This window comes from Oncorhynchus kisutch, linkage group LG7, assembly GCF_002021735.2.
Source record: "Oncorhynchus kisutch isolate 150728-3 linkage group LG7, Okis_V2, whole genome shotgun sequence".
Lineage (NCBI taxonomy): Eukaryota > Metazoa > Chordata > Actinopteri > Salmoniformes > Salmonidae > Oncorhynchus > Oncorhynchus kisutch.
The window spans coordinates 45,966,285-45,993,860 of record NC_034180.2 but is presented as its reverse complement, the minus strand read 5'-3'; the positions used below and the strand labels follow the sequence as shown (position 1 = coordinate 45,993,860).

The following is a 27,576-nucleotide window of genomic DNA, read 5'->3' as shown; positions in this document are numbered from 1 at the left end:
TGACAACTCCTCCACACAGAAACAAACGGATACACATAAAGAGAGTACGACTTCATCTTTATATATGTCTCTATTGTACTGTACCACAGACGTGTTATGGACGATGAGCCTCTGTAATGTAACATTTCTGTGACAACATGCTATGGCTTTTCCAGTACGATGGGGGTTTATAATCCGCTTCTCAGTTATAATCCATGGATCAATCCCCTCATGTCTTCCATCCAAAGGAGATCCCAGTCTCATACTGCGTAGTCTCATTCATTTGTCTCAATGTATGATAAGTCTGTTCTTTTGGGGTCTGTAATATACAAACCCAAACCCTCATTTATAATTAGTTTTGTAGTCTGAATATGTTTTACTCTCTCTTCTTTTAGAAATTCATGCATACATCTGTATTAAGGAAATATCTGAAAGAGCTGTGGCACCTCATAAGCCGGTCAATGAAGTTCCAATGTACAGAAAAATGTACAGAGACCAAACACAATGAGCATGTGTGTTTACAACATGAACTAATGCAACAGTACAGTGTTTCTATGAATAGGCCCTATATTATCATACCGGTATTTACTAAGTAAGGCAAGAGAATAGGTTATGGATTTAAATTTTGAATGTTCAAACCTCGCATTCCCTCAGTAGCATCTCTTGAACTTGATGAGTTTGTGGAAGGCCAGTTTGAACTCGTCATTGAAGGCGGTGTAGATGACGGGATTGATGAGCGAGTTCAGGTAGCCAAGCCAGGTGAACACGTCGAAGAGCACTGGGTGGAACCAGCATTCTTTGCAGATGGCCAGTACCAGGGTACCCACAAAGAAAGGCAGCCAGCACACGATGAAGGCTCCCAGGATGATGCCCAGCGTCTTGGTGGCCTTCTTCTCCCGGGCGGCGCACAGACGCTTCCTCTCCAGCACACTGTCTGCCAGCTTCACCTTCACACTATTGAAGAGAGGCGACCCACCTCTGCCTCCTCCTCCACCCCCGCTGGTTCCCCCTCCAGGTTGCAGGTGGCTTTCCTGGTTGGAGGCGGAAGAATTGATGGAGCAGAGGGAGGAGCCGGCTGACGTCTGGATGAGATGGGCCGTGGTGAAACGCTTGCCGGACGACACCGGAGTCTTGAAGATGCGCGAGCGGGCGGCCACGTAGATCCGGCCATAGAGGATGATCAGCAGCACGGTGGGCACGTAGAAGGCCCCAAATGTGGAGTAGAGCGTGTAGGAGATCTGGTCCGTGTTTACCAGGCACTCCATCACTTCCTCGTTGGCCTTGGCCTGCCTCCAGAAGAGCGGCGGTATGGAGATAGAGATGGAGATCACCCACACCACCGCTATCATCAGGCCCGCTCGACGCATCGTCCGGCGCTTGGAGTACTCCAGGGCATCAGTGATGGCCCAGTAGCGGTCCAGCGCGATGACACACAGGTGCAGGATGGAGGCGGTGCAAAAGGTGATATCTGACGACAGCCAGATGTCGCAGACGATCTGGCCCAGGGACCAGGTCTTACTCACCGTGTACACGATGCTGATAGGCATGACCAGGATGGACACCAGCAGGTCTGTCACGGCTAGCGAACCGATCAGAAAATTGGCTGGCGTGTGCAGCTTCCGGGTCAGGAAGATGGTGGCAATAACAAAGGCGTTGGACAGTACGGTGGCCAGGGTGATGATGGCCAGGATGGCCGACAGGGAGATCTGCAGACCGAGGAGAATGGCCTCGTCCCAGTGTGCCTCTGAAGTTTTGGGGCTCTCTGTGGCATTGGTGAAGATTGAATCAACGGAGCTATTATCCTGATCCATCTCGCCGTTCCCCTGTAACCCTTTGTTCCAGGTCTAGATGAGGCACATCACCTCAATCGATCACAGCCTACGCTTCACGTTGTCTTCTCCGCATGGTAAAGAGGCCTGCTTCGATGGATGTCACTTTTGGTTGTCACACGTATCCATGGGATGTGATGGATCCTTTATCCCTTATTTCAGTCTTGAAGACACACTGGGTTATTTGCTTATCTCCGTTTTGATCGTCTCAAAAGTGATGATCGCTACTTAGTTTCATATTATAGATTTTGGTTATACTCGTACCTTTCAATGCACAACTGTTGGCATTATTAATTCAGTAGACACACTAATATTGGTTTGACGCTGAAGTCTGGCGGAGGGACGGCAGACGCTGATTTGTATTCTGCTCTGGTCTCATCAAACCTCTGCTTTCTCGCTCGCCCAAGCTCTTATCTCCACTCCAGCCAGGCCGAGCACAACACCCCAGACCACGGCTCCCTATCAACTGCTGCTTTCATGGTCTCATCCTCTTCAATAACCCTCAGTGAGTCCGCACTCAGAGATGATAGTAATACACAGGGATGGCTCGCTCTGTCCTAGTTTAAAGCTGAACCAGGGGTTATTTAATTTGGCTTCAGAGTCAAAGCCTGGGCGGTCCAGCCATGTTGATGTTGAGAGTGAGCTAGAATGTTAACATGATCCACATCAGGTGGGGAGTCCTTTTCAACCGGTCCAGTCATGGACAACAAGTCAATATCCCTTCTTCATGCCATATGTTTTTGTCTCTGCCTTAGAAATTCGCAACTCAATGAGATAAAGGCCAAGGCGTTTGCAGACTCCCAGTGAGACGAAGCACAGCATGTGTTGTATTGATTTCCAGTGTGTGTTAACTTTTTTCCTGTCAAAGCTTTGTTGGTCAGTTAAGCATTCAGGTTTGAGGTCCAGAGGGGAATAGTACTGCACAGCTTATTCCAGGCTTCTATAACAGCATGACAACCTAAGAAGAGGAAAGAGAGAGACAGAAATTGTGTGCATTAGAAATACATACGAGTCACCTTTTCAAACCGCCAACAATCCCACCTACGAAAAGTATCCTACATGCAGTGATACACGTATGAATTAACAATACGTGACCTCGACATCTCTGCAATCTCATGCCATGAGACATATTTCTACCACCTACATCCCTATACCCTCATTTCTTTGGAGCGGGGCTGTAATGTGAAGGGCATCTCGTATATGCCTATATCATAATGAAATGCAAATTGATGGACCTGTAGCACATTTCTGATTATCGTTTCAAAAGAACCACTGATTGCTCTTACAGGCACAGGATGGGGACAGGTTATGGTATACATGATATGATACGTGGAACGCACTACACCTATACAGTAGTATACTGCCTGCGGCACAACTATGATCACTCTGCTCAATACTGGGGCATCACAGGCATCGTACCTAAGGTAATGGTAATGTGCCGGCCAAGTCCACAACTACCAGTTATTAGAAAATGAGTTATTGAGGGGGAGGACCAGTAAATATCATACTACTCTCAGTACACCTGCCCGCAGTACCTTACATTGCAAAACAGAATTATTGGCACACATAAAGTCACAAGGTTAATCCATTATTCTCTGTAATGAGGCAAGACATTGGCTGAGGGAACCACAAATGACAGAAAAAAACTATTAAGACTCCTCACTCCCTCAACAATCTTTGCTTTGAATGAGGGAACCCCAGAAGGAGAAGTCACTCCGCAGGACACAAAATCCACCTGGGGGAAAAAATATAGAATTTGTTTACATCTGGATATAATTTTGACATTTAACAACAGATATGCCAAGTCCTTAGATTGTTTTGTATATCCAAGAGCATTTTAATTCATGGATTATTTGATTCAAATTTTAAAATGTAATATAAATGAAATAGCCACTGCCTCTGACACAGGGCAACATGCCACTAAGTGCCTGTCTCATAAAGGCTCCAATAGAGGGAACCACTAGGAAGCATGAGGGATTAGAACTGACAGGTTGATGACATGACACCATTTAATCCGGGTCTCTCAGGTGAACACAACCCGTCAGACCCTATACATGCTGATCATTGAAAACATGGTGAGGTCATACAATAAGTTTGGTAGTGATTACTATGTTGTTGATGTAAATAATATTTGTTGGTCTGTGGTGGGTGTTAGAAATTGGATATGTAGACGGGCGAGTCGGTCAAGGATCGATTCAGACAAGGTGGTAAATTGTATGACAAGCTACAGTTTATTCAGAGTGAAGATATCTAGAACAGCGTAATTACGGCTCTCCCGCTGGTTCGTACGGAAACGCAGACGAAGAAGAGGCCGATACAATCAGTACACCACTTATATATAGAACAGAAAGTAGGTTGATTCTGGAAGATCGGATCTTTGGATTGGTTCAGCTGGGGTGTAGTCTGTAGTCTTCCGCCATTGGCTCAGTTGTCTGTCCGTCATCGTAGAATCCTCTTCGGGCACAATGTTCAGCTACAACGGAGATTATGTGTGTGCGCTGGTTTTGGCCATTAGTGTAATGCGGGAGCTATCCTGTAGGGGACCCCACAGGCTCTACTTTGAGTTGTAGCCCTTTATCAACAATAGTTTGGTCACCTGCATAAGAAATAGCATTTCTCTACATGGGTAATGAGGAGCAACCAGACGCTGTACTTGGCACATTTATGAAATTCCTTATTCCAGTTACTAATAAGCATGCACCCATTAAGAAAATTACTGTAAAAACTGTTAAATCCCTGTGGATTGATGAGGAATTGAATTTTTTTTTAGTTTAGAGGGATGAGGCAAAAGGAACGTCAAATAAGTCTGGCTGCACAAACGATTGGCAAACGTACTGCATATTGACAAATCATGTGACTAAACTGAATAAAAATAATGAGAAACTACGCTATGAAACAAAGATAAATTAGATAAAGAATGATAGTAAAAAGCTTTGGAGCACCTTAAATTCAATTTTGTGCAAAAAGGCAAACTCAGCTCCATCATTCATTGAATCAGATGGCTCATTCATCACAAAACCCACTGATATTGCCAATTACTTTCATGATTTTTTAAATGGAAAGATTAGCAAACTTAGGCATGACATGCCAGCAACAAACGCTGGCACTACACATCCAAGTACAACTGATCAAATTAATTCCGTAAAGTGAGTGTGGAAGAAGTGGAAAAATTATTGTTGTCTATCAACAATGACTAGCCCCCGGGATTTGACAACTTGGATGGAAAACTACTAAGGATAATAGCAGACGATATTGCCACTCCTGTTTGCCATATCTTAAATCAAAGCCCACTAGAAAGCGTGTGCCCTCAGGCCTGGAGAGAAGCAAAAGTAATCCAAGAATAGTAAGCCCCCTTTACTGGCCCAAATCGCCGACCAATAAGCCTGTTACCAACCTTAAGTAAACTTTTGGAAAAAAATGCTATTTTACTGTAAACAAATTAACAACAGACTTTCGGCATAGGGGAGGACATTCAACAAGCACAGCACTTACACAAATGACTGATGATTGGCTGAGAGAAATGTATGATTTACAGACTTCAATGCGACTTTTGACATTATCGATCATATTCTGCTGATAAAAAAACATATGTATTATGGCTTTACACCCACTGCTATATTGTGGATTATGTTGGAAAGACTTCCATTAAAGAACACCCTCTGTGTTCTGTCTAACAGACCACAGAGGGTGTTCTTTAATGGAAGCCTTTCCAACATAATCCAGGTAGAATCTGGAATTCCTCAGGGCAACTGTCTAGGCCCCTTACTTTTTTCAATCTTTACTAATGACATGCCACTGGCATTAATAATGTGGAAATTGAGCAAGTTGAGGTGACTAAAATGCTTGGAGTAACATTGTAAACTGTCATGATCAAAACATGTTGATACAGCAGTACCTAAGATGGGGAGAAGTCTGTTCATAGTAAAGCGCTGCTCTGCCTTTTTACAACACTATCAACAAGGCAGGTCGTACAGGCTCTTGTTTTGTCGCACCTGGACTACTGTTCAGTCTTGTGGTCAAGTGCCACAAAGAGGAACCTCGGAAAATTACAATTGGCTCAGAACAGGGCAGCATGGCTGGCCCTTAAATGTACATGGAGAGCTAACATTAATAAATGCATGTACATCTTTCATGGCTCAAAGCTGAGGAGAGATAAACTTCATCATTACTTGTTTTTGTAAAAAGTGTTGACATGCATAATGCACCGAGGTGTCTGTTTTACTACTAGCACTAAGCTCAGACACCCCTACGTACCCCACAAGACATGCCACCAAAGGTCTCCTCTCAATCCTCAAGTCAAGAAAAGACTATTGGAGGCACACAGTATACTACATAGAGCCATGTCTATATCAAACTCTTTCCACATCAGGTAACTGACGCAAGCAGTAGAATCGTATTTTAAAAAACAGATTAAAAAACACCTTATGGAACAGCAGGGACTGTAAAGAGGCACACATGATAAGACACACACTCTACACACGTAGACATGGAAGTTGTATTGTAAATATGTGATAGTGGAGTAGTGGCCTGAAGGAACACACTAAATCTACTGGGTAGATTGTGTTGTGAAGTGTTGTGAAATTTAATGTCATGTAATATTTTAAACTGTATATAACTGTCTTAATGTTGCTGGACCCCAGGAAGAGTAGCTGCTGCCAATGGGGATCCTTAATAAATACAAATACAAATATGCCTGAAATAACCCAGCTGCAAAATGGATATTTCTACTTTGGTGGGGTTTGAAAGAAAACAATATGGCTACAAAACAAGTCATTCATCACAAGAACGAGAGGGATTTGAAATATCAAATTAATGTAACAGGCTAGGATTAACAAGTCACGTGTGATAACTCAAAGCTTATAGTTTTTCATGTTGTTTATTACCAGAAAGAATTTCATGTTTCTGTGACCCCACGAGCTTTGAAACGTGGCTGAAAATAAGGAACGGAACTTCACTGACGAGGTGGTTGAGATTTGGCACTGACAGATTGTTTAATTAGAGTGCTGAATGAGTGCTAGGGTATGTCTACTCCTGTCGTTTCACAGTTGCACCTCCCTGCACAGTCCCAAATGACAGCCCAGGGAGATTGAACTGTGCATGTTTCATCCTGATATGACACAATAAATCACCTCCATTTGCAGAATAGTGGTGATTGACAAGTAGCCAGTAGAAGAGATTACGGTTTTATAATAGTGTGACAAAATAACAAGCATTTTGGATTCATTTGCAGAGATCCTTTGCCTCTTGCTGTTTGCCAGAAGCGTAGATGTGTGGGAATAAATAGTCTTAGCATACATTTCTAGCAAGTCAGAGAAGTTGGCTGCCGTACTTCAGAGAGGACGTGTAGATGGAGATAACAATGAGTCTGAGGAGGAAGTTGCCTGCCGTACTTCAGAGAGGACGTGTCACGTTCGTCGTAATAATTATCGGACCAAGCTGCAGCGCGATATGATTTCCACATATTATTTATTCGAAACACGCAAAACAACAAAGAAAGAATGAAACAAACAACGAACGGTAACAAAGAGGTGTAACATACACTAACTCAAAACAATATCCCATAAAACACAGGTGGAAAAAATGCTACTTAAATATGATCCCCAATTAGAGGCAACAATAGCCAGCTGCCTCTAATTGAGAATCATAACAAACACCAACATAGAAAAACTAAACTAGAACCCCACATAGAAAAGAATAACTAGAATACCCCCCAGTCACGCCTTGACCTACTATACAATTGAAAAACAAAGGCTCTCTATGGTCAGGGCGTGACAGTACCCCGCCTGCCCCCAAAGGTGCGCAAAGCCTGAAACCAAATGGGGAGGGTAGGGGGGCGTGATTAGTATCGGTGGCGGCTCTGGTGCGGGACAAAGAAACCACTCATTGCGTGGATCCACCAGCACCGGGGGCGGCTCTGGTGCTGGACGAAGAACCCGCTCAGCTCATGGATCCGCCAGCTTTGGTGGCAGCTCTGGTGCGGGCCGAAGAACCCGCTCAGCTCGTGGATCTAGCCATAGACCCGGGCTGAACACAGTGCCTGGACTGGACTGGTCCTCGTTGTCAAGGAAGGCTCCTGCCATGGAGCGGGACTGGACACCAGATCTGGACTGGACATCAGTGCAGAGGAAGGCTCCTGCCATGGAGCAGGACTGGACGCTGTATCTGGATTGAGCACCGGCGCTGGAGAAGGCTCCGGCCATGGAGCTGGACCGGACGCCGTGCCTGGACTGGGCATCCGCACATGGGAAGACTCCCACCATGAAGCGGGACTGGACGCTGTACCTGGACTGGGCACCAACGCAGAAGAAGACTCTGGCCTTGGAGCTGTACTGGACGCCGTGCTTAGACTGGGCATCGGCGCAGGGGAAGGCTCCAGCTGATGCGTGGGGCTGGCACAGGTGGCACCGGACTGGTGACACGCACCTCAGGGTGAGTGCGAGGAGCAGGCACAGGACGCACCGGACTGGGAAGGCGCACTGGAGGCCTAGTGCGTGGAGCCGGCACAGGTGGTGCCAGACTGGTGACACGCACTTCAGGGCGAGTGCGGGGCGCAGGCACAGGACATACCTGACTGGGAAGGTGCACTTGAGGGAGAGTGCGAAGAGCAGGCACTGGACGTACCGGACTGGGGACACGCACTTCAGGGAGAGTGCGAGGAGCAGGCACAGGACGTACCGGACTGGGGACACGTACTTCAGGGAGAGTGCGAGGAGGAGACACATGACATACCGGACTGGAGAGGCGCACTTGAGGCCAGAAGCGTGGAACCGGCACAGGTTGCACCAGACTGCAAACCGGATCCTCTGGTCGGATGTTAAGCAGAACACACTTGCACAACATCTCTCTCATCTCACTCTCTCCCAACTTCGGCATTGCCTCCCTGACAGTCTCTGGCTCTTCCCTCTGCTCAGCCGCTAGCTCCATGTGCCCCCCCCCCCCACAAAAAAAACTTGGGGTTGTCCTTGGGCGAACCCTGTCGTCATCGCTGTCCTCCATTATCTCCTTCCGTCTGTCGCCAAGGAAGGGTCTAGAACCCCAAATAGAAAATAATAACTACAATACCCCCCAGTCACGCCCTGACCTACTATACCATAGAAAAACAAAGGCTCTCTATGGTCAGGGCGTGACAGGACGTGTAGATGGAGATGCCAATGAGTCTGAGGAGGAAGTTAGCTGCCGTACTTCAGAGAGGACGTGTAGATGGAGATCTGATTCAAATCAATGCACGCTCCAAAAAAACGCTATGTTACACTTTGAACTATGGGTGTCTTTCCCCATATGGAAAGTGATGTGACATTTCACAGACAAAATAGACACGGAAGAGTTTTAAGTAATTACAACGAGGCATATAATATCTTTTGCTTTAGAGGGTATTTGCTTTATACTTTTATATATTGTAAATATTGATATATTGTAAATATATATATATATATATATATATATATTGTTTGATTATGTACAGAGGGTGAAAGAACAACAAGAAAATGTCCTGTATCAGAGATACAATCAATTCTCAAGGTGTCTAAACTCAATTTACTACCAATTGAGCTGGACGTATAAATTCTCAGTCACCACGAGACAAGGCAGAGGAAAAATGGAGACTCTGGCGCTGCTAAAGATTCCCATTGTGCCAGAGTGAGATAGAGACAGTCTTCGTGGTGTAGTGCCTTATGATACATCTAGGAGGGACGTTGCTTTCTGCTCTTTTCAATTACTCCGGCAAACTGAATAAAGCCCCGTCTAACAGAAGCAAAGGCAGGGCACAGTTTATCTGGAGAGATGAGATTCCACTGTAATTCATTTAGCGGAGAGCTTTAGGGGCCAGACAGACCGCAATAACCAATATTAACGGTGACTGAGAGGGATTTAAAGGATTTAGAGGGCAGAGAATTTCCATGTGGAGAATAGGGCTCAGGTCTAAAGGTACAAGGTTTTAATTTGGTTCAGTTGTATGGGTGAGGCTTAAACCTAGCACTTACAAAGCTATCATCCCACTGTTGCCATGATGTGCAATGAGTTAGGTAACCTACATTTTGCCTTGATTGTGAGGAGTTTAAATCATGGAATAAAGTTATTAGCATGATTCACAGGAGCTTTGCAGAGAAAACAATTATGATATTATTAAGCATCATGATGTTGAAAAAGACTTAAATCCACCTATAAAAACACTGACTTCTGAGCTGTGATTGGTTACAACTAAAGATGGTAGCTCTGTCCTTTAGTCTTGTCAGGTGTACAGTATCGTCTACAGCAGTATAGTCCACTGTAGTCTAGCCTACTGCAGAATAGTTTGCTACAGTATAGTCTACTACAGTATATTCTACTGCAGTATAGTCTACTACAGTATAGTCTACAGCAGCATAGCCTACTACAGTATAATCTACTACAGTGTAGTCTACTACAGTATGGCCTACTACAGTATAATTTACTACAGTATAGTCTACTGCAGTATAATCTACAACAGTATAGTATACTGCAGTATATCCTTCTACAGTATAATCTACGATAGTACAGTCTACTACAGAAAAGTCTACTACAGTATAGTCTACTACGGTATAGCCTACCACAGAATAGTCTACCATAAAATAGCCTACTACAGTATAGTTTACTACAGTATATTCTACTACAGTATAGCCTACTGCAGTATAGTCTACTGAAGTATAGTATAGTCTACCACAGTATAGTCCAATATAGTTTAGTATAGTCTACCACAGTATAATCAACTATAGTATGGTATAGTCCACTACACTATAGTCTAATACACTATAGTATACTACAGTATAGTCTACTACAGTATTATATACTGTAGTATAGTATAGACTACAATAGCCTACTACAGTATAATCTACAACAGTATAGTACAGCCTACTACAGTATATTCTACTACAGTATGGTCTACTACAGTATAGTCTACTACAGTATATTCTACTACAGTATAGCCTACTACAGTATAATCTATTACAGCATAGTATAGTAGATGACAGATTAGTCTACTACAGTATATTCTACTACAATATGGTGAGGGTAGCAACACATCTGCCTCGCTGATCCTCAACACTGGAGCCCCCCAGGGGTGCATGCTCAGTCCCCTCCTGTACTCCCTGTTCATCCACGACTGCATGGCCAGGCGCGACTCCAACACCATCATTAAGTTTGCAGACGACACAACAGTGGTAGGCCTGATCACCGAAAACGAGACAGCCTATAGGGAGGAGGTCAGAGACCTGGCCGGGTGGTGCCATTCTCATCGAAGGGGCTGTAGTGGAGCAGGTTGAGAGCTTCAAGTTCCTTGGTGTCCACATCAACAACAAACTAGAATTGTCCAAACAAACCAAGACAGTGAAGAGGGCATGACAAAGCCTATTCCCCCTCAGGAAACTAAAAAGATTTGGCATGGGTCCTGAGATCCTCAAAAGGTTCTGCAGCTGCAACATGGAGAGCATCCTGACTGGTTGCATCACTGCATGGTACGGCAATTGTTTGGCCTCTGACCACAAGGCACTACAGAGGGTAGTGCGTACGGCCCAGCACAGAATATTCTACAACAATATAGCCTACTACAGCTTAGTCTACTACAGTATAGCATACTACAGTATACCCTATTACAGTATAATATACCTCAGTATAGTATAGCCTACTTCAATATAGCCTACTACAGAAACTCTACTACAGTATATTATAGTCTACTACAGTATAGTCTACAGCAGTATAATCTAATAAACTATAGTCTACTACTGTATAGTATAGTCTACTCCAGTATAGTCTACTGCCGTATAGCCTACTACAGTATAGTCTACTACAGGATAGTCTACTACAGTATAGTGTACAACAGTATAGCCTACTACAGTATAGTGTATCCTACTACAGTATAGTATACTACGGTATAATTGAATACACTATAGTCTACTACATTTTAGTCTACCACAGTATAGTATAGTCTACTACAGTATTGTCTTCTGCAGTATAGCCTACTGCAGTACTACAGTATAATCTACTACTGTATGGTATGGCCTACTACAATATAGTCTACTACTGTATGGCCTACTACAGTATAGTCTAACACAGTATAATATAGTACAGTATAGTATAGCGTTGGTGGCAGGTAGGCTAGTGGTTATAGCGTTGGACTAGTAACTGAAAGGCCGCAAGATCGAATCCCCGAACTGACAAGTGTTAAAATCTGTTGTTCTGCACCTGAACAAGGCAGTTAACCCACTGTTCCTGTCACGACTTCCACCGAAGTCGGTCCCTCTCGTTGTTTGGGCGGCGTTCGGCGGTCGACGTCACTAGCCATCGCCGATTCATTTTCCATTTGTTTTGTCTTTGTTTTAGACACCTGGTTTCAATCCCCCAATTACTTGTTCATTATTTAACACTCTGTTCCCCCATGGGTTTTTGTGAGTGATTGTTTGTATGTATACGGTCCGTTATTGTGGGCTAGTTTTTGTGTTGTATATATTTGAATTCTTGAGTAAAGTACGTTCATTACTCATATCTCCTGTCCTGCGCCTGACTCCTCCACACCAGCTACACACAGGTGGTGTGGAGAATGGCCCTATATTCTACCACAGTATAGTCTACCACAGTATATTCTACTACAGTATAATCAGCTAAAGTGTAGTAAGTCTACATAGTATAGCATACTACAGAATAGCCTACTACAGAATAGTCTACTGCAGTAAAGTCTACTACAAAATAGTCTACGACAGTATAGTCTACTACAGTATAATCTACAACAATAAAGTCTGCTACAGTATAGCCTATTACAGTATAGTCTACCAGTATAGTCTACGGCAGTATATTCTACTACAGTATAGTCTACGACAGTTTAGTCTTCTAAATTACAGCCTACCACAGTATAGTTTACAACAGTTAACTATACTACAGAATAGTATTGTCTACTATAGTATTGTCTACTACAGCATGATCTACTACAACATAGTATAGTACACAAAAGTACAGTAAAATCTACAAACAATCTACTACATTATAGTCTATTACACTACAGTCTACTATAGTATAATCAACCACAGTATGGTATAGTCAACTACAATATAGACTGCTACAGTATAGTCTACTGAAGTATAGTCTAAAACAGTATAACCTACTACAGTATAGTATACTACAGTATAGCCTACTACAGTACAGTCTACCACATTATAGCCTACTTTAGTATAGTATACTATGGTATAGTCCACTACAGTATAGTCTAAGACAGTATATTCATTTCAGAATAGGCTACTACATTTAAGTATACTGCATTGAAGAACTACTACATTATAACCTACTACAGTATAATATACTACAGTATAGTCTATTATGGTATAATATACCACTGTATAGTATAGTCTACTATAGTACAGCATACTACAGTATAGCCTACTACAGTATAATCAGCTAAAGTGTAGTAAGTCTACTATAGTATAGCCTACTACAGAATGGCCTACTACACTATAGTCTACCACAGTATAGTCTACGACAGTATATTCTACTACAGTATAGCCTACAACAGTTTAGTCCACAACAGTTTAGCCTTCTACATTATAGCCTACCACAGTATAGTTTACAACAGTAAAATATACTACAGAAGACTATCGCCTACTATAGTATAGCCTACTACAGTATTATCTAATACAACATAGTATAGTCTAAAAAGTATATTCTACTACAATATAGCCTACTACAGTTTAGTCTGCTACAGTACAGCCTAATACAGTAAAATATACTACAGTGTAGTATATTCTACTATAGTACAGTATAGTCTACTATAGTATAGTATTCTGCAGCATAGTGTACAACAGTATAGTCTACTGCAGGATAGCCTAATACAGTATAGTATAGTCTACTAGTCTACTAGTATAGTCTACTAGTCTACTAGTCTACTACAGTAGTGTCTACTATAGTAAAATATACTATATTATAGACTACTACAGTATAGTCTACTACAGTGCAGCCTACTACAGTATAATTCACGACTGTATGGTATAGTCTGCTACAGTATAGTTTACCACAGCATAGCCGACTATTGTACAATTTACTACTGTATGGTGTCTTCTACCACAGTATATTCTACTACAGTATAGTCTACTGAATTATAGTATAGTCTACTACTGTATAGTCTACTACAGAAAAGTCTACTGCAGTATAGAATACTATAGTATTTTAAACTACAGTATAGGCACCAACAGTATAGTCTACTACATTGTAATTGAATATACTACCGTCTACAACAGTATAGTCTACAACAGTATAATATACTATAGTACGGTATAATATACTATAGTACGATAAAATCTACTACACTACAGTCTAATACACTATAGTCTACGATAGTTTAATCTACTACAGTATGGTATCGTCAACTACATTTTAGCTTACTACAGTATAGTCTACCAAAGTATAGTATAGTCCACTACAGTATAGACTACTACAATATAGCCTTCTACAGAATAGCCTACTACTGCATTGTCTAGTACATTATAGCCTGCTATAGTACAATATACTACACTATGGAACTACTAATATACTGCAGTATGATATCTTCTACCACTGTATAGTCTACTACAGCACAGTCTACTGTAGTATAGAATAAGATAATATATTTAACTACAGTACAGTCTGCAGTAGTATAGTCTATTGCAATATAGCCTACTACAGTATAGCCTTCTACAGAATACCATACTACAGTATAGTAATGTCTACTATAGCCTACTATAGAAAAAACTACTACAGTATAGTTTAGACAACTACAGTATAGTCTACTACAGTATGGTCTACTACAGTATAGTCTACTACAGTATAGTGTATGACAGTTTAGTCTACTACATTATAGCTTACTATAGTATCGCCTGCTACAGAATAACATACTACAGTATAGTATAATGTACTGTATTATAGTTTAGCCTACTACAGTATAATCTACCAGAGTATCTTATATTCTACTACAGTATAGTCTACTATAGCATAATCTACTACAGCATGGCATAGTCTATACAGTATAGCATACTACAGAATACTATATTACAGTATAGTATACTCCACTATAACTTACTATGGTATAATCTGCTACAGTATAGTTTAGCCAACTACAGTATAGTCCACTACAGTATGGTTTACTACAGTATAGTCTACTACAGTATAGTCTACGACAGTATAGTCTCCTACAGTATAGCTTACTACAGAATAGCCCGATAAAGTATAATATACTACAGTATAGTATAATCTACTATAGTATAGCCTACTATAGAATAGCCTTCTTCAGTATAATCTACCACGGTACGTATAGTACTGTATAGCCTACTACAGTATAGTCTACTACAGTTTAGCTAACCACAGCATAGCCTACTACAGTACAGTCTACTACATTATAGCCTACTTTAGTATAATATACAATAGTGAAGCCTATTACAGTATAGTCTACTACAGTATAGTCTTCTACAGTATAATCTATTACAGTATAGTTTAGCCTACTACAGTATAACTTACCACAGTATAGCCTGTATACTACAAAAATATACTACAATATATTATACTGTAGTATAGTATAATCTACTACAGTATAGTGTACTACAGTAAACACTACTACAGTGTTGCCTACTACAGTATAGTCTACTACAGTATAGTCTACTGTAGTACAGGCCAAATTAGATTTAGAGAGAGAGAGAGAGAGACAGAGAGAGAGAGAGAGAGAGACAGAGAGAGAGAGAGAGAGACCGAGAGAGAGAGAGAGAGAGAGACCGAGAGAGAGACCGAGACAGAGACAGAGACAGGGAGAGAGAGAGAGAGAGAGAGAGAGAGAGAGAGAGAGAGAGAGACCGAGAGAGACCGAGAGAGACCGAGACAGAGACAGAGACCGAGACAGGGAGAGAGAGAGAGAGAGAGAGAGAGAGAGAGAGAGAGAGAGAGAGAGACCGAGAGAGAGAGAAAGACAGAGAGAGAGAGAGAGAGAGCGAGAGAGAGAGATAAAAGGAGTAATTGTGCGTAACTTATCCTCTGAAGGGAACCCTTAACAAATCTAACTCAACAACACCATATGAATGTCTAAAATGACTGAGACTAAAATAAGAGCTTATCACCAAAACAGCATAACTCAAACAGTAGCAATGCAGTCTTCATCGTTCAACTTGACGGCAGCTAACTATCTGCAGTAACATTCTATCCTGTCTTTTTTGGGGGGATGGGGGTTCTCCCTTGGAGCTTAATTAGGAAGTTCCAACACCATTTTGCTTCTCTACCTGTCACTTCCGATATATGTAACGTAGCCTATTCTGGGGAGAAACAGCTTAAGGTATGCTGCTTGTTAACTGTGCTGAGGGGGTCTGCCGTGTCTCTTTGATGTCATTTGAGTCGCCTGCCCCCCCTGACATGTCTGGGCTCTGCAGATGTTTGTTCGATTGCACAGCATTCGTGAGATGAACTCTGACAGCCAGGCGTGTACGCTGAGTCAACTCCACAGCATTCGTGAGATGAACTCTGACAGCCAGGCGTGTACGCTGAGTCAACTCCACAGCGTGCCATGCTAATTAGGGGATGGAGGGGTGAAAAAACGGCATGGTTCTTACTCTGGATTCAATCCATTGTCTCAATTGTCTCAAGGCTTAAAAATCCTTCTTTAACCTGTCTCTTGGATTTAACAAGTGACATCAATAAGGGATGATAGCTTTCACCTGGATTCACCTGGTTTGTCTGTGGCTGCAGTCCAAATGCAAAGTAGACAGCCCTCAGCCCTTGAATTGCGTTTTCCATTGTCACATCCGGGTGTACCTTAAATGTCCCTTGCCCAAGTGAGGGAGAGTGGTGACCTGAGAGACAACGTACTTGGTGGAAATCTTGAAGTTGAGCTTAAAAACAACCAACCTAAAACTATTAATGTAGCTAGCAAGCTAACGTAGCATGCTAGCACTCATGTCAGGTATCTGGGTACAGTTAACCATAACTGGCTTGCTAGTTTTATAGTTTGGTCATTTATTCCAATACATTTCAGAATTCCCCAAAAGTATGTTTATGAAGCTAGCTACGTTTTATAGGCTCCTCACTACGAGACTAAGCCACTTTAAGCATCATTCCCATTTGCCAAAGCTACAGAAACCAGTCAAAAGTTTGGACACACCTACTCACTCAAGGGTTTTTCTTTATTTTGACTATTTTATGCATTGTAGAACAATAGTGAAGACATCAACATCAAATAATCAAAGACAAATGACAGTTCATTATGACTTTAAGACATGAAGGTCAGTCAAACCGGAAAATGTCTTAAAGTGCACTTGCAAAAACCATCAAGCGCTATGATGAAACTGGCTCTCATGAGGACCGCCACAGGAAAGGAAGACCTAGAGTTACCTTTGATGCAGAGCATAAGTTCATTAGAGCTACCAGCCTCAGAAATTGCAACCCAAATAAATGCTTCAGAGTTAAAGTAACAGACACATCTCAACATCAACTGTTCAGAGGAGACTACGTGAATTAGGCTTTCATGGTCGAATTGCTGCAAAGAAACCACTACTAAAGGGCTATTTAAACAAGAAGGAGAGTGATGGAGTGCTGCATCAGATGACCTGGCCTCCACAATCAACCAACCTCAACCCAATTGAGATGGTTTGGGATGAGTTGGACCGCAGAGTGAAGGAAAAGCAGCCAACAAGTGCTCAGCATGTGTGGGAACTCCTTCAAGACTGTTAGAAAAGCATTCCAGGTGAAGCTGGTTTGGAGAATTCCAAGAGTGGGCGCAAAGCTGTCATCAAGACAAAGGGTGGCAACTTTGAAGAATCTAAAATCTAAAATCTATTTTGATTTGTTTAACACTTTTTTGTTTACTACATAATTCCATATGTGTTTTTTCATAGTTTTGATGTCTTACAATGTAGAAAATAGCAAAAATAAAGAAAAACCCTTGAGTGAGTAGGTTATGTCCAAACTTTTGACTGTTAGTGTATATACTTATTTCAGCAAGCTAGTGTCATAATTTTGTCTGACATGTCAAAAATGCAGCCGCGTTGATTAAATTTTACACTTCGCTGCTACCGGAGTTTGACACGTGACGACACTTTGCATTGAATTGTTGGTCATATCAACCCCACAGGTGATCAAAGTTCTTCACTCGCTCCCTCGAGCTAAATCGAGGGCCGAGGGGGCAACTTTTGTGAATTGGACCTCCCCTTAAGATGGCAATCAAACTGCTTTCGATTTCGATGGGGATTCCCCAGAGGGAAAGTGGCTAGCGTGAGTGCTGAAGGGGTCAAATTAACGTGTTTGGACTGCAGCCTATGTCATGGGAAGAGCAGGTTTCCTTAATGTTTTATACACTCAGTGTAGATTTCAAGTAAACTGTAGGCTATTACATTATTTATCATCATCACAATTGTGGAATATGCTCCAAAATCCATTGTGGTTCGATGATAACTTTACAGAAATGTTGCCAAGGCAGAGATGAGTGGCCGAAAACGAGATGCGCACGGACAGCAGTGTACACATCAATTCAGGTTACATGACTTGTGTAGGCCTAATAAATGACCATCACTGAATGTAATTCATAACCCTTTCTGGTGTTTTGTATGTGATGTCTATTTGCACTTATTAAATGGTACCATAAGGATGTCGGAATTATTTTAGAGTGGAGTAGCCTAATGGTTGGAATAGTAACTGAAGTCTGGACACTGACTGTAGGCCTCACATGTAACCTATTATAATGCTAGCCCTATCCTGCAGTCAAATGACTAGTGGCCTCATGGGTGGAATGTTTTTAACATTTTTAATAATTAATAAACACATTTTTAAAAACTGTTTTTATGTCAAACAGTTTTGTTATTTTTCAGTCTTCTGTGATGTATATTATGTGTTGCAAACTCAAAATGTAATACATTTCAACTCTTTATCTGACATTGGTACAGGTATCTTCTTTTTTTAAGCTCATAACCATGTACGTGAAGTGTATACTTTGGTTTCAAAGTAGATGTGTTTAAGACTACCAAGAAACACTCTGTGTGACCCTGATTTAGCCCACTGCAGTAAAAGGTTAAATCTTGCAGAATGAAGTGTTCCTCTCATTAAAATGAGAGCACAAATGTAAATTTTTTTGCTCTGGGACAGGAGTAGAGAAATATAATTTATTTCTTTGAGCATCTTGAGAGAATGCAAATGTGCACTTAAGGACCTGTTGTGTATCCTACATGTGCCATTTCTTTCAGTGACATTAAAGCTGACAGTATTTCATCTTCAACCAAATAAAATATGCATTCAAGACTAAATGAAATACTATCAGAAACTTTTTTTATTTTTTTTATTTTTAAGTTTCCTTAAAACGGATCAAACTGATGTAATTTGGAAATCTCTCTGGTCCCTCAACTTCCTCACTCTGTGAGAGAAGTAGAAATGAAAGTGAAAACTTCACCCGGAGTCAACTAAATTGTTGTGGATGCATTGATAATTTCATCGATTTATGACCCCATTCTGGTGAGCATGTCACGGACCCCTCTTGAACTTTCATTGCACACACCTGGCCCCTATTCCCCCTGATTGTATTTGTATATATGTGTCTTTTGTTCACCATGGTGCTGTCGATGATTGTTCCAATGTCCGTTGGTGGTGTGAGTACCTTTGCGTTGGTGCAGCTGTTATGCTGCATGCTATATATATTGTGTATTACGGGTATCGTCCCGTGTCGGTCAACGAGGTTTACCCTGGAACTTTTGTTTGGGCACAGCCCAGTGTTTTTGTAAACATGTTTGTTTTGGGTCTATTATAAAACCCTACTGTGTATTCCTGCGCCTGTCTCCAAAATCCTTTATACCAGCATGACAGAGCGAGGCTCAGGTAGCCTACTGTATATGCAGCCAGGTTATCCGTTATACAAGTCAATATTTGATGTCCATCCATGTCTGAGGAAGTCGGGAACTGACGTTGAAATCGTCCACTAGGGGCAACAGGGAGCACTGTTACCTTCAAGTAGGTTTCGGTTTTAAGATCGAATCCGGCAATAGAAAGTTGTTTTTGAGATTTTTGTTTCAAGCCTATCCCAGATCTTAACCCTAACCTTAAATTAAGAGTTAATGCCTAAACTTAACCATTAAGCACTTCAAAATGTGATGTTTCGAAATTTGACATTTGAGGAACATGGACATCTAATTCTGACGTGAGACTGTGAGAGCTAGTTGAGAGCTAGTAATTGTTTGACAATCAGACGAAAACATGACTGGTTGTGTTCATGCCACATTAAGCAAATCAGTTAACCTCCAACAACAACTGCTTCCCGGGCACTGATGACGTGGATGTCGATTAAGGCAGCCTCCCACAGCTCTCTGATTCAGAGCGGTTGGGTTATGCAGAAGACACATTTCTGTTCAATGCATTCAGTTGTGCAACTGACTAGGTATCCCCCTTTCCCCTTTTAAAAGTTAAATGACAAACCTTTACTATTAGATCCATAGTGATCCTATTAAAGTCATAGGGATTCTATATGTAATTTTTTTTTTAAGCCTATGCACATAATAGGAGGTACCAGGAAGAAATGACCCCCCCCCCCCTCCCCCCTGTCAGAGGTCAGGTGCATGTGCAGAAAATGGGGGGAAAGGAGGTCTGGAATAGCACAATTCAGGTGTGTTACACTGATGCATTCCTCCATGGAAACAGCAGGATTATTTTACCTTTATTTTAACAGGGAGTCCCATTGAGGCCAATTGAGGCTCTTTCTCAAGGGAGCCCTGCATGCACACAATTTACTAAATACAATATAATACAAATATGCAAAATTACAAACACACTGAACTATCGTAGGCTGCTACATCATAGACCCTTCACTCACTTTGGACATATTGTGTTCTGAAAATATAGCTACTGTATTTTTGTGTTGGTTTCCAGGGAATTCTTCTGTGCACAAAGAAGAATGTTTAACCCTTACACACCAACATTATTAAATAAAGACCAGTACATTATGTTTGACTTCGCAGAAGAGATATTGATTCTGATTCACCACACGTTGGTGGGCAATAAATATCTCATACACTTGAGGCCTGTAGATATGAATTATTGATCCGGTAGCTGTGTGTGTGCGGTATAGGCTAACAAAACTGTGAATAATATATTAGATAAGAATATAGACAGCAAAGTTTGACCTTGTATCTAAACAGTTTCATGCAACTACATGAACATTCAGAGATTAGGGTTGTGGATCAATGGTCTATAATTGGGAGGGCTGCAAAAAAATGCAGGAATACAGATTTTGGGAATTAGATCAACTTTCCTAAGTCAATTAAAATTCTATTACATGACTTTGAAGGTAGAGAGTTTAAGCCTGAAAATGGTCCATAGACCGAGTCTTGAAATGTTGAGAGAGCTAGGGGGGGTGGAGAATAGGATTTTGGAGATTATAGGCTGTTGTTATTCTCTGTGGGATAGGCCCTACATAGCATTCTAATATCTTGACATTCCGTGGGGGAGCTACCTATTCAACAGCCGGGCTGCAGCTATTGAGCCACCACAGAAAGTTTGTCCCATCAATGCTGCTGGAGGACTTGGAGGACTGAGAAAGCTTCATGTGTTGATTATGACTGCAGTAGTGGGAGGTGCAGATGGTGCAGTGACAATGCTGTAATCCCAACCTCTGGGCACAAACCACCAGACAGATCGGAGAGTTTGGGGAAAATAATCTCTGCTTCTGTGTCCGTAAGCGGATATGGGGAGACAGAACACAAGAGACAAGAATACAATTTGTCTGTCTGTCTGGGACACTATGTGTCTAGTTTTTCACTTCGTCAGTCTGTCTGTAGCTATCTATCTGTCTCTTCCTAGTATATGTCCACTATATTGCTATCGTCATCCCTCGGACCACTTTCCTCTGCTACACCTTCAGAACCTTGTCCTTATCCAGAACTTGGCTCAAACATTCACATACAGTAGAACCAGTCGACTTAATCAAACCAGTCCACTCTATTGTTTGGAACCTGACACTGACCATTCAAACACATTCTCTCCCTGCTATTGTACAATATGCTGCTCACTACCTGGGGAAATTGGGATGAGTCCAGAGAAATCTAGGCCACCTGAGTTCCTTCCATAGAGAATGGAGACGATATCTGTATGCTGATGTGGGCTGTATCTCAGTCACAACTGCCCCAGGTGGAAGAGGGGGCCATGGGGTGTTCCATCTGATGCCATCTGGGCCTACAAAAGAAAGGCTCTCCAGCCCACCACGATATGTGATTATTTATGTTCTTTTTATATAAGAAATTATTCAGCGTAGTAATCTGTCTCAGTGTATCATGGAAGTTGGAATTGAATCAGTTATAACTCTGAAGTAGGTCTATTTTTACCATTGTGTAGACTAGAGGATGTGAGAGTAGGAGTGGGCTGCGATTGCCAGTGTGTTTAGATATTTTATCCTCTTCAGACTAACAGTGGAAGCTCCAATAATTCATCTGACTACAGTAACAATTAGGATAATAGGGCAGCAGATAGCTTAGTGGTTAAGAGCGTTGGGACAGTAACCAAAAGGTTGCTGGTTTAGAATCCTCGAACCAACTAGGTGTAACATCTGCCGACGTGCCCTTGGGCAAGGCACTTAACCCTAATTACTCCTGTAAGTTGCTCTGGTTAAGAGCATCTGCTAAATGGCTAAAATTAAAAATCTGTCTACAGTAACACTCAGGATTAGATCTGACTACAGTAACACTCAGGATTAGATCTGACTACAGTAACACTCAGGAATAGATCTGAATACAGTAACACTCAGGAATAGATCTGAATACAGTAACCTCAGGATCAGATCTGACTACAGTAACACTCAGGATTAGATCTGACTACAGTAACACTCAGGATTAGATCTGACGACAGTAACACTCAGGATTAGATCTGACTACAGTAACACTCAGGATAATATCTGACTACAGTAACACTCAGGATTAGATCTGACTACAGTAACACTCAGGATTAGATCTGACTACAGTAACACGCATGATTAGATCTGACTACAGTAACACTCAGGAATAGATCTGACTACAGTAACACTCAGGATACGGTTTGACTACAGTGACACTCAGGATTAGATCTGACTACAGTAACACTCAGGATTAGATCTGACTACAGTAACACTCAGGATGAGGTCTGACTACAGTAACACTCAGGATTAGATCTGACTACAGTAACACTCACAATGAGATCTGACTACAGTAACACTCAGGATAAGGATAATATCTGACTACAGTAACACTCAGGATAACTGAGAGTATGTTTCTCCTGTGTTTATCACCCCAGCTCTGGTTATCACGCACTGATATAACTGTACATTTTATTAACACTGGGAGAGCAGGAGACAGACAGACTGAGACCCAGTCTTCCCTTGTCTGTCACTGCGAGACGCTCAGACAGCAGCAGAGGGAGCCCCACAGAATGTCTTTTGAAGTAGGTTTGTGTTTGTTCGATATATGGCTTTGAAACTATTGGAACTCACGTTGAGTGCCTTTAGCTACCTATCCGATATTGCAAGATGCCTGATGCCTCCGCAGTGATTGTCGAATCACGGGTTGGAGGAGTTTTCATAAAAGTGATGGGATGTCTCCCAGGAAGTGACTTTAAGAAATGGATGAATCTATCAACGCACAGCAGGCATTCTAGAGTCACCATTAACCACTATTGGTTTTATAGAATTGCTGCAACATATGGCAACTATGGCTGCTTATGTTTTTTTTGTCCCCCCCCCCCCCCCTGTGATTGATAAATTGTCCTGATCCATAGATTACTGAGAGATATGGATACGGAGATAGGAAGAATTGGAAGGGATGGCAGGGGATTCAAAAGGATGAGGGGATTCGAAAAAGGAGAGATGGAAACAGAGAAAGCGAGACTAAAACCAGAAAAGATATGTAGGGAGATGAACAGAGAGAAGGGGAGAAAGCGTTAAATCTGTGACTGAGAAATTGTGTGTTTGTCATGGCAATGAAATCCTGGATTAAGACCCAATGGGATTAGCGATTTTGTCTCCATTTTCAGGGGCTGTTTGATTCAGGCGTGTTTAAAGATTACAATTATTTTAGCCCGATGGTCATAATAATTGTTATGTTTTTTTTTTTACCATCACTGTATTGAGACAGAGGGCTTGGCTAATTTATCCTCACGCCAGGTATATTAAGCAAAGATTCTACATAGGCCCACTTCTGGGGTGATGAGTGGCTTATTTATCTCCATATCTGTTTCTCATTTCATCACTTTCAGCTAGTTCCAATACAATTACTTCCAGGTCTTGCATCTGACCAAGTCATACCCAAATTCTTCCATGCATCACAGACTCAAGTAAATATTAATTATATTCAACATACATTCGCATGCAAAGTGTAGGCCTATTATTCATATGTATGCCTGTACTGTGAATTGAAATGAAGATGACATTTGGTGAATTTGTTCTCCACAGCAGAGTGCTTGTATAAGACAGGTTATCTATTCTACAGCCAGTATAGAGAGGAGCCTTGGGTCAGAGTAACAGACCACGGTGAAAAGGTTTCTGCTGTTACTGAGCAGTAACATTTCACATCTCATGAGACAATGTGAAGACACCCATGGTGTGCAAGTGCATGTGGGCACGTGTGTGTATGGGTGGAAGAGAGCAGGGGGGGGATGATCTGCCTCTCCTCCCCTCAAATTCACAATCCCCCTCATCTCATGCACTTGACAATATCTCTTTAATCTGACAATATCATACAATTTATGTCACTTTGCTACTGCCTGGTGGCGCAGCTGTCCTGTCCTACAAACAGGAAGGAAGCACATCTCAGCTGGACAGTGTCTTTCTGTCACACTGAAAACAGCTCTCCAGCAGACCTTAACATGCCATGATAGCTCCAGAGAAATATGGAAGAAAGGTTTCGTCATTAAATTCATTCAAGTCTCCAAATGAGGGTCTGGGAAACTATCTCTATTTCTCTCCACATGTTCTGTTAGTAGGAAGAGGCAGGCGTCTTGGCCCGATATGTGCCCTCTAAATCATTAACACTCTGTTCCCACACTAATTATCAAAGAAAGATTTGATACTTTTCCCAATGATGGGGCTCATCCTAAGATGTTCCCTCATGCATTAGGAATTTATCCAACTCTTTCAATATAGACGTCTCCTAATTTCACCACTATATAAAAAAAGATGTTTTATTGTCACATACACCAGATAGGTGCAGTGAAATCTGCTGTTTTATAGGGTCAGCCATAGTCGTACGGCACCCCTGGAGCAAATTAGGGTTAAGTGCCTTGCTCAAGTACAGATTGTTTCACCGTGTCGGCTCAGGTATTCAAACCAGCAACCTTTTGGTTACTGGCCCAACACCCCTACTGCTTGGCTACCTGCTGCCCTATACTATCAAGGGGTAATTATATTGGTTATTTTATCACAATGGTCCAATGGTATGAACTCAAGATGGTAAATCGCTTTGGATAAAGGCATCTGCTAAAATGGCACATTGCTATTATTAGTTGTATTATAGTTATGAATGCACTGAGATGCCATTAATGCTTTCACACACTTCAGTCACCAAAGAACATGGAACGGAGGATGGTGTGGGAGAGAGAGATATATGAGATTGAAGAAGACCAGACAAGAAAGAGAGGTGGTGGGGGGGGGGGGGGGAACATGCCACGCTCCCTGGAAAATATTTAATGAGAGTAATTGGATGTCTGCTCTTCACTCTCGATGATTTGAGGGGGCAATTCCATGTTAACAGAGTGATGCTGAGACTCAGATGTTTTACTTTAAAATGTATGTCAAACAAAAAACAATAATTGCAAAGTTAAACAAACAATACAACTATATGCTCAAGGAATATTATTTGTAATTTCCAAAGAAAATAAAAAGAAAAAGCTTTTACTTGAAGAACAAAGGAGATGCAAAGTTTGGTAAAAGAAGAATGATAAGAACAGCACATAACTTCATTCTGTTACCAAACTTTGCATTTGCACTGTTCTTCAAGTAAATGTGTTTTTGTAAAATTTTCTGTGGAATTTGTTAAAAGTAGTCCTTGTGCTGTAGATAAAGTTGTATGGTTTGTTTAACTTTGCAATCATTGGTTTTGTTTGACATACATTTGACCTGTTGCCATGGAATTGCCCTTGACTAGCTCTCTACATCAGTGATGTAACTCGGTTACAAAATGCTCCTCCACCACACTAAGACCTGGTATGAAACACTAATGAAGTCCAAACAAATGGACTAATGGAGTCCGAACAAATCACCATTCACCATCAATCCCCTTATGACATGAAGGCACTAAAGCAATCCCCTCCTTACAGACTGTGGCCATTGTCCTTTTCCTGGCCCCTGAAGGTCACAGTCAACATTGCTCATGGACCCAGCCCATGGCAGCAGTTTGTGTACAAAGACCTCTTGACGCCAGCCAGACCAACATTAGATCAGATCTGAAGTTGTGAACCGTAATTGGTGTTGAACTGCCAACCCCTAACCCTATAAACCGAATTCTGCTTATATCTTGTCGGATTTGCTATTGTATATCCCCAAGACACATTTAACGAAACTGTCCAGTTTAGATAATACTTCGTCCTTGGGTGAGCCGAGTAAATACGACAGCCCTTGGCCAAGTTCCCCCACACACGCGCAACCTGCGCAACCGACCACATACTCTCGCGCAAACGGCTACACCATGCCCACCGGACCTACACGACCCACATTTTGTTGAGAAATGTTTCTATGGTAAATTCACTGCACCTCCACATGACTGAATTGAACGCACCTATTTAACTTCATGTGTTTTGCGTTGTTTGCTCTTTGAGACAGAATTGGAACACTGCATCTGCATGGCCCTGACTACTAACTGATGTGGTTTTACAAAACTGTCACAACTTCATGCAAATTCATGCTTAGTATTTCATTTCTTGAAAAGCTCTATCGTGTAAATTCAAGTAGCTGATCAGATCTTATTTTAGGTACTCAGAACCAGTGTATATTGAATGACCAGCGCGCAATGGCAACGGAGACCGCACGGCTGCACAATATAGCCTAAAAGGGAAAATTCATTCACAACTGTATATAGTCTACTTACCATGGTTTTCAATTTTGCCACAAGGATAATTTCCTATTTTCGCCCTCATATGAGCAGTGAATGGTAATCTAACAAATGAGTCTCCAGATCCCTACAAAGTTACACGCGAAATGTCCATTTACGCACGTCCAATTCGAAAATTGAAAGATTTTGTTGTGCTGAAAGATAACAGCAGGCATCTAAATGTTGTGGTGTTTCCAAAGGTGTCCATACTGCGTTTCACAAGACTTTAGAGTGGTCCCAATGTTTTGCAGTTCATGTATAGTTACAAGACTTTAGAGTGGTCCCAATGTTTGTAGTTTTAGTATAGCGAAGCATCCTCTTTTTCGAACTGAAACCCATTGACAGATATTTCGATATCTTTCCCCTTCAAACCTCAGAAAAAGTAGTATACGAATACTTTCCAATAAAAACACTTCTCGGCTTGAATAACTCCCCAAACAAACCGACTAAAGCTACACTTTCCAAATGGAGAAATATAGCACCAGTCTCTTCGTCCCGTACTGTTTATTTACCAATACGAGCTACAGTACATGCCAGAGTCTACAGCATGAGTTGTCGACGCTCCCATTCGGAAGAGGGATTACCAACCACTGTGCTGATGCGCTGGGGATTGATTCATTGCTCTCGCGTAAATTAGTAAAACCTCAACGAGTGATAAAGCGTATCCATGCAGCCTTGAAGAAAATGATGCATCAAAGATGAAATGCGTCCATAACATACTCTGCATAATCTGTGCGTGT

At 41.7% G+C, this 27,576-nt stretch overlaps 1 protein-coding gene across 1 annotated transcript; it reads right to left on the bottom strand.

The window, feature by feature from the left end:
- Positions 1-47: 47 nt before the first annotated feature.
- htr1d (5-hydroxytryptamine (serotonin) receptor 1D, G protein-coupled) lies at positions 48-27,576 on the bottom strand. Its single transcript, XM_031828220.1, has 2 exons — positions 26,834-27,576; positions 48-2,766 (listed from the first exon to the last, which is right to left on the bottom strand). Exon 2 carries the CDS (start codon positions 1,788-1,790, stop codon positions 630-632), a length of 1,161 nt encoding a protein of 386 aa, XP_031684080.1. The 5' UTR covers positions 1,791-2,766; positions 26,834-27,576; the 3' UTR covers positions 48-629.